Below are 13,174 nucleotides of genomic sequence, written 5' to 3' on the forward strand. Positions count from 1 at the left end.
ATTCCTAATCTTACAATTCTTTTATCTAGCCTACTTTTATTTATTTTTTATCTTACATTTTTATTTTGTCATTTTAAGTGGCTTTTTTTTTATTTATTTTTTTTATGAATTACTTTTCACCCTGATGGATTTTATTTCACCTTCTCTTCCCATTAACAAAAAGCTTCCTCAGCTGAAGGCGGGGCCAAGCGGACGCGCGTTCACTCCCCCTCCCCCCGCGCGCTCCCGTGCCTAGCGTCTCCTCTCCTTCAGCAGAGCCAGCCAGTGCGGAGCAGCTCGCGGTGGAAAGTTGAGCCTCTCCCCGGTAGTGTCGCGCTGTCTCCCGCTGTCAGTCAGTTCCTCTCTCCCCCCGTGCTCCAACATGCTTCCCCACCTGCAGACAACAACATGGGATGTATCCGCTCCGAGTGGAAACTAACCGCCGGCTCTGCTGCTGCTTGTGTCCGTGTTCTGGTCTCCTTCAGCCGGGGAAACTGCCCGGCAGCGCGACTCTGAGCGTTTTTATCAACCGCCGCCACTATTAACTCATTTGTTCCCCGCCGCTGTCATTTATGGACCACAGGAGCTCCGAGTGAGTGTTTGTAATTCCCGTTCACGCAGCCGAAGATGGAGACGGTGATGGAGAGGGAGTGCAGCGCGCTGGGGGGGCTTTTCCAGACTGTCATAGGAGACATGAAGGTAACATTATAACTCCATCTGATGTATGATTAAAAATCAATGTTACACACAAGGACATTTCTTTTTTTAACGCTGGGAGTGCTTTGGAAAACATCCCGCCGTACATCCTGTTGCATCAAACCAGTGAAAGCAGACATTTGAGATTTCAAGACGTCATCATTAATTTGCTAAGAAAGGGGAGAGGTGTGTGTGTGTGTGTGTGTGTGTGTGTGTGTGTGTGTGTGTGTGTGAGAAGTGGGTGTGTCCAGGGCCCTGGTGCCTTGATTTTCATTATGTGACGCCTGCAGCCTTCTTCCAAAACAAAACAAATGACTACAGCCTGTTAAAGCCATGGTTGATCCTGGTAACCGCACACAGGTTCAGGGGGGTGAATGACAGATAAACTATGAGTCTCTCCAGGAATATAGAATTAAGACTATATAAGGGCTGTAAATGAGGGTGGATTGATTAGGATTGTCTGATACAGATGTACCTGTAACTGAGAGAAATCTGGGCTGTACTATTTGCTAATCTCTGAATATTACAAAAAGAGTAATCGTTACTTTATCATACACAATAGAAAAGGTTGCACTACTTTGTTCCAGCTTCTGAAATGTTGTTTTTTTTTTAAGATTCTTTTTTGGGGGCATTTTAGGTCTTTATTTGACAGGAGGAGGTAGAGAGGGGGGAATGACATGCAGCAAAGGGCCACAGGTCGGAGTCGAACCCCGGGCCCGCTGCGTCGAGGAGTAAACCTCTATATATGGGCGCCCCGCTCTACCCAGTCCCTCCAGAAAAACTCGATTATGCATTTGCATAATTCAATGCATAATCGGACAAAGTCTGCATATTTATGCGGGGGCCGCATTTTTTCAAATACGCTGCACTTTCGCCGCATAAATTGCTGATTTCCGCGCAAAGTCTGCGGGGCTCGCATGATTTCATAATCCCCGCATTTTTCGTTGCAAAAAAGTCCCATATATCTTAGCAGAAAGTTGAAGAATGTTGCGTTTACTTCCCACAAGAGCAGCCGTTTTCCCCTGTTGCCATGGGAACGTTATGAAGTGACGTAATTACGCGACGTGAACGTCATCGAAAAGCTGCACGATGAAACCACAGTTTTTGCAAGTTCCCGCTGCAACCCGGCTTCTGAAATGTGAGGATTTGCTGCTTTTCTTTTCTTTGTCTTTGTACGATAGTAGCTGAATATTTTGGGCTGTTGGTCGAACAAAACAAGCGTTCACTGTTGGGCTTCGGGGAAATTGTGATGGAGATTGTTCACCATTCTCTGACTTCATCAGATCAATTTAGAAAGATAAGTGGCAGATGAATTAAAAAAAACCAAAAAAAAAACCACCATTTGTTGTGTAACTGTGGTTATAGTTATATGTCTCTAAATCCCCAGCCAGATCAGATGATACCTCGTCTCGCATTGCCAGACCTATCTCCACAGAGCTGTGGAGTAAAGTCTGGCTACACCACAGATGCATTCTGGGATAGGAGAAGAAAAAAAAAATGCTCTGGGTCGTTAAACGAATCACGGTCGTCGTGGGTCGGCGCTAAGCTCCGGACGCAGCGACAGTGGCTCTGCTAAATAGTCTCGGGAAGGAACCTGTTTTAGGTGGAACATCTGCACCCCGATAAAAGAAAACACCACATACAATTACATGAAGTTAACTGTTGACACAATACAGTAACGTGAGCTATTTCAATTAGCTGATACATGGTTAAACCTCATTTGCTCTTACCATTTTGTCCATAGAAATCCCCACCAGTTGTTCATCATTCCCCCGAAAGAACCGAGCAGGCCTGCCTTGTTGCACGATCCAAATCTTCTTCAAAACTTGACCTTTTTTAGCGTGTGTGTGCGGCTTGCAAGTGCGGCTTGCTAGCTCAAAGTTTGTTGTTGTTTCCCGAAGCGAAAGGGAGTTTGAGAACGGCGACACACACGGAGAGAGAGCGGAAGATGAGGGACAACCGGCGCGTGGGGCAGTTATCCTGGAAACGTACTTTCGTGGATCCAGACTACGTTAGCAGTCTGGAAACTAGTACAGTACACATGTCAATACATATTTGGGCAGTTTGTTGTTTTAGTGACCGGTTGTAGCCAACGGTGTGTGTGTGTGTGTGTGTGTGTGTGAGTGATGTCAGTGAGGTTGTGGTTCAGGCCAGTGGTTTCCAAACTTTTTCCTGTCAAGGACCGCTAAACTGACACAAATTAGACCACGGACCCCCATTTGATAGGATTTTTGTCCCATGGTCCCGCATCTGATAGCAGGGTGTCCCCTGCCATTATAACCCTTAGGTGCAGCACCCAAGCCGAATGAATGTAAAATCAATGGGAGCACCAAAACTAAATAAATTATGGGCGCCTGGGTAGCTCACCTGGTAAATAGAGGTTCACCGCTATACGCAGAGGCCGCGGTTTCGGCCGCGGGTTCGACTCCGACCTTCGGCCCTTTGTCATTCCCCCTCTGTCTCCCCCTTTCATGTCTTCAGCTGTCAAAGATATCCCCCTTTTTGTTGGGGACCCCCTGGAAACTCCTCGAGGACCCGTTGGGGGTTCCCGGACCCCACTTTGAGAACCGCTGGTCTGGGCAACACTGTTTTTCCAGCTTTAAAGTTTGGTGTGTGTGTGTGTGTGTGTGTGTGTGTGTGTGTGTGTGTGTGTGTGTGTGTGTGTGTGTGTGTGTGTGTGTGTGTGTGTGTGGATGGTTTACAGTGTGTGTTGGGGGAGGGGCACCATGTAGACAGAGACACACACCTGTTTTGTTGGTGATGTAATAACATGGTGACAGGTGTTTCTAACTGTGGTGGGGTTGGTTCACAAAGGGAGGTCTGGGAAATCTGCCACTCCCTCTTCCTTCATATATCTTCCTCCTCCTCTTCATCTTTTCTCTTGCTACTCCTCGTCGTCCTGCTCTGATGCTTCTCTTTTTCCTTCACTTCCCTTTCCTCTTTTACTCTCCTTTTCTTCCTCGTCCTCATGTCATCTTCCAGTCCTCCTGCTCTTCTCTTTCCTCTCCTTTTTCCTCTCAGCCTGCTTCTCCCTTTTCTCCCTCACCCTCATTTATTCCTTCTTTTCAGCATTTCCGGCGTCCTTCCGTCCTGCTCTTCTGTCCATTTTCCATCTCCTTCAGTTTGCTCTCCTTTCCTCTTCTTCCTTTTATTTCATTCATCCTCCCCCATTGGCCTCCTCCACCTCATTCTCTCCCTCTTCTTTCTCTCCCCTCTCTTCCGTCCTTTCCCTGCCTGTCCTTTGTCCACCTTTTCAAGTGAGTCTTCATCTCTTATGCATCCGTCTCAGTGGGATTTTGTTTTACCTCCTCCATCTTCTTGGGAAACATGACACGAGCGTGTGCTCTTAATGATGATGACACACTTTCTCAGAATATGCATGGAAAGATTCACACCTGCTTTCTAATGTTGGGTTCACTGCCGCAGAGTTCAGCTGAGATTGATTCTGCCACACGAATGTGAACAAATAGACTCATGTTTAATGTTGTGTTCATTAGGGCTGGGACCATATGCATTTGTCTTGTTTTTTCACGAAATGGGTGTGGTTTTCATTTATTGTGATTCTAAAAGTATTGCCATTCAATAGTTTTGAGTCTTGCGATTTTGTTTTTCTTTAACAAAAACAAAAAGTTGAATAATACACTTCTAGAGACGTCGCATCGTGAGACATTTAAAAAAAAAACAAAAAAACTAATTGTTTTCTAAGAAGAATGCACATAATATTTCTCAGTCAGTCAGTCTGACATTTATTTTCTTTCTACCACCGACGACGACCGATCCGTCTTGGAGGTGGAAAACCATAAGACATCACCGATCTCTTTTTATCAGGACAACGCCAGAAAAGAGAAGGCATGGAGTTTAACCATAGGAGTGCTTGGAGTGGAAGGTAGATACCAGGGATGCACCCAGGAATCCAGGATTCGGCTTCGGATTTGGCTGAATATTGGGCTTTTTGACGGGGTTGGGTTTCTGCCGAACCTTCAAATTTTTTTCCACTGAACCCTACACTTGCACTACGCGCGCTACGCTGGTCGACGTGACGCCGCCGCCGTTGATTACGGGAAGGTGTTTACGTAGGTGGAGCGTTCAATGCAGCAGGCTGTGAGAACGTGAAAATGGAACTGGTGAGCAGAAAAAGTGTTGTTTGGCAGTACTTTCAGTCAAAAGAAGGCCATTCAAGTCCAGCTACGTGTTCAATTTGCAATGCCGAGTTGTCTCGTGGTGGCGAGGACCCTAAACAATACACAACATCACCGCTGTTAAGACATTTTTCGTATGAAACATCCGAAAGAATACGAGCTGTGCATGAAGGAATCTACAGACAGCAGCCAAAATGCAGCAACTTCAGGTACGGCAAAGGAAGGACAGTCACAGCTAAAAACTTGTGTTAACCATTTGTTTACTTCATTAATGTGTTTACTGTGTTAATGGACTGAGGAGGGGAGTAGAATTCGGATTCGGCAGAATCTTAACCAGTGGATTCGGTATTCGGCATTCGTTTTAAAGGTGTCAGCTAAGGCTCTGGGAACCTTTGACTGTGGCATTTTGCACGATTAAAAGTTGAATCAAGAAAATAGAGTAATTGACATTAATCGGTAACACAAATTATTGTTATTTTAAGCCCTGCAGCATTCATCTATTTTATTTTGAAAGTCCCACAAAGCAAGCTTAACAAGCATATGACCATAAAATCCTTGTCCACCTGCCACATATACATTCATTTCCTCTCTGCAGGTCACTATGTGGTGTATGTGTGTTCATTGAGCGTGTCGGGCTGTGTGCTGTTCAGCATCCACACATCACTGTGCTGGGTGAATTGAAGACGCATTACTGTTGATCCATTTAAGTGGAACCGATCTGCATGTTGTTCCCTGGAGGAGGAACTGGCTCATCCTTTAAAACTGCGAGCTGCCTCACATCTGCCTTTTTAAATAGTTTTTTTTATATATATAATATTCTTAAAACTGCACAATCATATTGCTCTTTGTAGTTTTGCTTATTTACTACTTGTTGTCTGGAGTTTGCAACTTCAAGGTTGAACGCACTTAATTGGAAGTCGCTTTGCAAAGACCTAGCAGGTTGAATAATGCACTGATGGATAGAGGAGCTAAAAGATTGGCAAATCAATTAACTGCATGGTAAATGTAACACTTTAATATTTATCCATTTGAGATATATATATTTTTAGTTAAAAAAATGAAAATAGGAATGTCTCAAAACCTTGTTTGAAATGAGCAGCTTCTCAGCTTACAATGGGTTTGTAGATAAAACGTCATGGATGTGAGGCAGCATGGGACCAAAACAGACTTCCAGTTCTTCCTGTGAGAGTCGGACAATTGACAGGAAGCAGAGTGACTTGTAATGTATCGTGTGGGACATCTGTGAAAACTGCTCTGATGCTAACTTAAAAGAAAACTCTCCTGTAGCTTTTTAACCTCCTTAATGCTACAAAACAACCAGGGTGTGTGTGTGGCCTCTGAGAGTATTAGCTGAATGCTAATCACCATTTATCTCGGACTGAGCCGTCGTCTTAATCACCTCTGAGCTAAAATAATCCCGGTCTCTTTTTTTCAGCTGGCTGCTGTGTATCAGTATGGGGATCGTCATGGAAACATCACGGTCAGAGCGGCTGCGATGGCCTTGCTGCCTCGGCCAATTGGGTCACACTGTTTTGTTTTTTGTAGGCCTGGTTATTGGCTTGGACTCTCTGGCTGACATCAGTCGTTTCTGCTCTGTTTACTATCTGATTGTTGTGCAAAATGCACTTAGGCACTACTATTACAATTATTCACTCACACAATCATATTTGAAATGGGCATATTAGGGATATTTTCAAGTTAAGTTTCTCTAAGTTTGTAATGCTCTTATCAACATGGGAGCGGACACATATGCTTTTGTTTATTAATATTGCAACAATCCAAAACAATGACAAATACTGTCTAGAATATTCTCCAGAATGACCTCCATAGGTCAGCATAATATGGCAAAATCAAGCCCATCAAGCAACAACAGATGGGCACGTTGACCTGAATGTAACATTACTTGGTGATAGGGCTGGGCGATAGGGAGAAAATCAGATATCACGATATTCTTGACCAAATACCTCAATATCGATATTGCTGTGATATTCTAGGGTTGACAATTGGTGCTTTAACAACATATCTTCACACTTAGATTTTAGATAAATAATCATCAGTAATGTGGACATAATGTCTAAGTGGTGAAAAGGCAAATAATAGAATAGCTAGACAGTCACTGGGAGTTACGTATGGAAACACAACACTACGTACTGGTATCAGACTACCAATTAGGGCTAACCTTTATATTAGGGCTGGGCGATATGGAGAAAATCAAACATCACGATATTTTTTACCAAATACCTCGATATCAATACCGCAACGATATTGCAGTGTTGACTATTGGTGCTTTCACAAAATATTTACACAATGACATTTTTGATAAATAATCATCAGTAATGTGGATATAATGACTAAGTGGGTAAAGACAAGTAATAGAACAGCTAGAACAGTCTGGTAAGTTCAGAAAAGGACATCACTTTACTGTAATGCTGCCTTTAAAACCAGTAAAAAGACAACACGTATGCCATATTACGATATCCAAAATCTAAGACGATATCTAGTCTCATATCACGATATGAGACTAGGAATCAGAGATCTTTTACTTTTTTGATAAAATATGACTAACCAATCAAAATAGTTGGCGATTAATTTAATAGTTGATTAATCTTTGCAGCTCTACTACCAATACTCAGACACACAGTTTGGGTTTTCCCATTTCTTTTCATATAATTTACATTAAATATATTCAAGCTCAAATACAAAAAAGCCAAACAAATCCCTCATAAAAAGTTTGCCCAAGTCCTCAACCAAAACACAAACGTTGAGCAACAGATGCAGCAGTGAGCCAACAGAAAACCAGGAGACAGATCAATGCACCGATCCATACGCCTCACCAACCCCCGGCACGTCTAGAGGAAGCCAAACAAGTGCCCCCCAGGCATACAAATAGATGTTTGTGTCCAGCAAATGACATCACTTTACTGTAATGCAGCCTTTATAACCAGTAAAAGACAACACTTATGCCATATTACGATATTACGATATCCAAAATCTAAGACGATATGTAGTCTCATATCCCGATATCGATATATCGCCCAGCCCTACTTGGTGATACTAACAAGATGTAGTTTGTCACTTTTAGGGCTGGGTATCGTTACCGGTACCGATACCAGTTCCTAAACGATTCTTTTTACGATACCAATTCTATAAAATGAAACGAAATTCCGACATTACGGCACAATTCTTTTGATTTACTCTTCAGCTCTTACTCTACTACTACTACTCCTCTACTTCAGCCGTATGCTTGGCCAGCAAGTTGTATTTGAGACTGGACGTACTTGGTGGTAACCCAATTCACATCGACAGTACATGCAAATAACTGTAGTCGTGTGGAGAGAACCATCTGGAAGGGCGTTGAAACTCAACTTGCCGTTCAAAAGACCCTTCTGTTTATCCGTTTCTGCTCAAGGAGGTTTGTATCTGCTAGCCATCCACAACCGTTACTGCTGCATAGCTTCCTAAATTCCCAAACGATGCAGTGGCCCAAGCCCAAAAAGCGCCGGGATAATTATTTTTTGCGACAGAACTTCCCCACTTTTGTTCATTAACATAAACATATATTTTTTTTGTTTTGTTTTCAACACCTGTATACTACTAACCCTGTATAGATGTGATATGATTGCTATCATTGGCCTGGCTCATGCTAAACTATTTGTAAAACATGAACAAATGCATACAGCAGGGTTTCTGCTAGGGCTGCACGATATGAGGAAAATATCTAAGTATGATTATTTTGACTGATATTGCGATTGCGATATGATTCACGATATTGGAGGGAATGATCATTTTTGTGTCATTATTCTCATTTCCATTGAAAAATATAAAATAAAATTTAAAAAAAAACAAGCGGCCGAAATGGGTTTCCTCAGGAGGGTAGCTGGCGTCTCCCTTAGAGATAGGGTGAGAAGCTCAGTTATCCGTGAGGAGCTCGGAGTAGAGCCGCTGCTCCTTTGCGTCGAAAGGAGCCAGTTGAGGTGGTTCGGGCATCTGGTAAGGATGCCCCCTGGGCGCCTCCCCTAGGGAGGTGTTCCAGGCACGTCCAGCTGGGAGGAGGCCTCGGGGGAGACCCAGGACTAGGTGGAGGGATTATATCTCTAACCTGGCCTGGGAACGCCTCGGGATCCCCCAGTCGGAGCTGGTTAATGTGGCCCGGGAAAGGGAAGTTTGGGGTCCCCTGCTGGAGCTGCTGCCCCCGCGACCCGACCCCGGATAAGCGGATGAAGATGGATGGATGGATGGATGGATGGATAAAAAAAAATGATTGAAGTGTGATTTCTTTATTTTCTTTTTTTCTTTTGTGCGGATCCGTACCAAACAAAGATTGTTTTCTTTAGTCTGTAGGATACGATTTGTAGGCCGGGACGTCGCTGCAGCACCACAATACTTTATTTTAGAATGGGTTGAACCATGTTTTGCCTTTAAGAAATATTGCACCCCCCAGCGATTTGGATATTGCACTAGTTCGTATTGCGATTTCGACAAAATTGCAATTAATTGTGCAGCCCTAGTTTCCGCGGGGTCTTAAAAAGTCTAACATAAGTGTTGTTTTCAAGGCCTTAATTTTCCTTTGTCAATGGAGCGCTACCTCTAATGCTCATTGAAATGTTAATGCATCGCTTAAGAATGTTTTTTTTTTTTTTATTCCGTGGTGGTGGTGTTCTTTCTGTCGCTAGTCCAAATATAATTCGCTGTATTACGACTACAAATGAGACCAACATGCAACTTATATTGCAGCCAATCTAGAGACCACACAATTGTTTCAGACAGTGTTTCCAGGTTTCTGACATCTGACTTTATTTTTGGTGTCTTGATATAGGTCCTAATTTTCATTCATAATGGTCTTAAAAAGTCTAATATTTGACTTGTTGAAACCTGTAGAAACCCTGATAGAGAGAATGAATGCCATAGAGCTTTCTTTTATTATCGGGTTTGACGGTCAGTCATAACAGAACAAGAGCTTTTTTTGCCTTGGCTTTAACACCACAGGAACACACAGTCATGCTGAAGTTTGAGGAATCAGATGAGTGTTATTTTCTCATCGGATCAGTGATAAAGAAGAAGCAAACGGGGATATCTTGTTTTAAAGCGTGAGCCAAACAAACAGAGCAGAGGATTCCTGAAGGACCTGCAGGCTGCTGCTGCTGCCTCCGGTTGTTGCCACGGTGACAATTTATGTCCTCAGTGACTGATTGATGCAGCGGCCCTGCCCTCGCCTCGGTGTGTATTGGACAGAGAAAGAGGATGTAATGAGATGTGGCTATATATATATATATATGTGTATATGTGTATCAAAGAAGAAATGATGAACAGGCCCAAACGGAATCTGCAGATTTTTTTTTTGTGGATTCACAATGAAAATCTGTGGAATTTAGCAGACTGTTTTTACCGCTTGGGGTGGAGATGTATTAACACTCTGATTTTTTTTAAAACCTGGGGGGAAATTTGCGGGACATGTTTGCGGAAAAATTGTGCGTCTGCAGATTTTGTGTTGCCCTGATGATGAATGAGTAACAAAGGGCAGAGGATGAAATGACAGTGGATGATAAAAATGCAAAAAAATTGTGTGTGTGTGTGTGCATGAAAGCAAGAGAAAAACAAATATACCCGTGTTGAATATGAAGGAGAGAGAGAGAGAGAGAGAAACGAAGAAAGCTAAATGTGTGACACTAGGGAAAAACGATGTGTGTTTGGGTGAGGATGCATGCACGTGTGACCCTCCACTCCCCACAATATCTCTCTCTGTCTGAAGCCCCTCTGCAGCTGCGTAACCATAGCGACGGTAGCCAGGCGATGACTCCGAGCATCACTCTCGCCAGCAGAACAAGGCTGAACACACCCAGCCCCGTTAGAGAGGGATGATGATGACGCTGACATAAGGCATTGCCACAGAGTGCGGCTTTCAACAGGAGCAGAGGGGGAGTCGATCTTTATACAATACGCTTTAATAATTGTTGAGTGAGTTATTAGTCGCTGTAATTGTCCCTCATTTTCATACTGGAAGTGAAGAAATCCGCTCATAGCATGGCTACAATGTAAAAAAAAATAAAAAAAAATGGACAAAATCATAAACTGTAAAAATAATGGACGTAGTAGCAGTGACGTCACCCATTGGTCTGTGGACTGCTGTTTTGAAGCATGGATGTATAATAAGAACTGGATGCAACGTTCGAGGTGGAGCCCTGTTCATTTCTGTGAGAGTTGCTCAGTGGCACATGAAGCCCAAAAAGTTGTGCGGCCCACCGCCAAGCCGGCTTCTTCCGGTTTAGTGCTTCCACTAACTCGGATGGGGATTAAATTCAGTCGTGCGTCTCTTCTAGACTTTTCAAATGTTTTCGGACCAAATGGATCAAATTCTGAAAGTTAAACTTGTCATTTCACGGCGGGTTGTGACGCTAAAAAAAATGGGTTAAGGTCAGGGTAAGGTGCCTTGAAGTCAACGGTTGCAACGCTGCCTGGAAGGAGACGTTGGGGGCTTAAAACACCATCAAGCGGGCATCACGTGATGGACACTGAAGTTGTAATTCCACCGTTTGGCTGCTATGTCAAATTGGCTTCAAAGACCGGCGCACTTTCTTGGGAGCCTGTTTTGAAGCCTCGAGTTTGGCAATTTGGCTGTTGCCATCCCACTGACAAGAACTGGGGAGTATGACACGGCCAAGCCAGTGTTGTTTATGGTTGCAGTGGCGCAGCACTAAGCTAAACGCTAAAGAGGGAAAGTTGCAGATATATTTTCAACCCCCCTGAAGCGAGTCATCCAGCAGAGTTTTACCGGAGGGTAAACTTGGACATTTGGGCACCGCTGCCATTTATCTGTACGGCATTACAGAAAATCTGCAAACTTTCCCTTAAGTTACCAGCTAACGCTAGCTTGATTAGCAGAACGCTGAACAAGACATTTGTAGGGCGACTAAAATGTTCCATCAACTTTTGAGGAAGTGAAAACACACAGTGAGAGGGTCAAAGTTTAGGAAGAAATCATGGATAATGACAATGGACAAGTACAAAAAGAAATACAATACCGTAAAATACCATCAATACCATATAACACAAAATCTCTCATAATGGCCATTTTTGGCAGAGAGGTGATTCATCTTTGTTTCAGGCTGTAGCTTTAGTAATCCTGTCGTTCCCCTTCATATTTGAAGTATAATATATTCATACACAAGGCATAAGATTTTAAAAGTGAGTTTTAATTCTAGCATTCTTGTAGTATTTTATTTAAATAGGTGTCTACGCTACAGGAACCACTGTGTAGAAGCCTCAGATGTTTCACTGCAGTGGAAAAAAAAGAAGCCCCACCCACCCCAAAAACATCAGGGGACTCCCGCTGACATGAGAAGCGTACCCGAGTTTCATCTGTCTGTGTGTGTCTGGCTGCAGCAGCTCAGTGTTTCCATCTTCAGAGCCTAGTTTGTGAACACAGATCCAGCAGTACCGCACTGCAGTGCTCAGTTCGGTCTCATGTTAGACCCAGTCAGTGGACACAAACATCTATTTGTATGCCTGGGGGGCACTTGTTTGGCTTCCTCTAGACGTGCCGGGGGTCGGTGAGGCGTATGGATCGGTGTATTGATCTGTCTCCTGGTTTTCTGTTGGCTCACTGCTGCATCTGTTGCTCAACGTTTGTGTTTTGGTTGAGGACTTGGGCAAACTTTTTATGAGGGATTTGTTTGGCTTTTTTGTATTTGAGCTTGAATATATTTAATGTAAATTATATGAAAAGAAATGGGAAAACCCAAACTGTGTGTCTGAGTATTGGTAGTAGAGCTGCAAAGATTAATCAACTATTAAATTAATCGCTAACTATTTTGATTAATTGGTTAGTCATTATTTTATTTTTTTAAAAAGTAAAAGATCTCTGATTCCAGCATCTTAAACGTAAATATTTTCTAGTTTCATCACTTTCAGAGTGATATATTAGTCAAACACCAACATGTTTTATCATTCTAGAGCTGCAAAGATCAATCGATTAATCGATTAGTTGTCAACTAATAAATTAATCGCAAACTATTTTGTTACTCAATCGGTAAAAATTCTCTGATTCCAGCTTCTTAAATGTGAATATTTTCTAGTTCATTCACTCCTCTGTGACAGTAAAACTGAATATCTTTATGTTGTGGACACAACAAGACACTTCAGGACGTGATATTGGGCTTTGGGAAACACTGATCAACATTTTCCCCAATTTTCCGACATTTTATAGACCAAACAACTAATGGATTAATCGAGAAAATAATTGACAGATTATTCGACAATGAATATAAAGTAGAGCTGGGCGAAATATCGATATTATATCGATATCGTGATATGAGACTAGATATCGTCTTAGATTTTGGATATCGTAATATCGTAATATGGCA

At 42.8% G+C, this 13,174-nt stretch overlaps 1 protein-coding gene across 1 annotated transcript in view; it reads left to right on the plus strand.

Moving 5' to 3' along the window:
* The first annotated feature begins 258 nt into the window (after positions 1 to 258).
* The window catches only part of LOC144528692 (protein MTSS 1-like), a 77,210-nt gene continuing 64,294 nt past the window's right edge, over positions 259 to 13,174 (plus strand). Inside the window, exon 1 of the mRNA XM_078267458.1 lies at positions 259 to 678. Within this exon, the coding sequence (XP_078123584.1) occupies positions 607 to 678 (72 nt within the window). The 5' untranslated portion in view covers positions 259 to 606. The remainder of the gene's footprint in view (positions 679 to 13,174) is intronic.

Source organism: Sander vitreus, chromosome 14 (assembly GCF_031162955.1).
Source record: "Sander vitreus isolate 19-12246 chromosome 14, sanVit1, whole genome shotgun sequence".
In the NCBI taxonomy this organism is placed as follows: domain Eukaryota; kingdom Metazoa; phylum Chordata; class Actinopteri; order Perciformes; family Percidae; genus Sander; species Sander vitreus.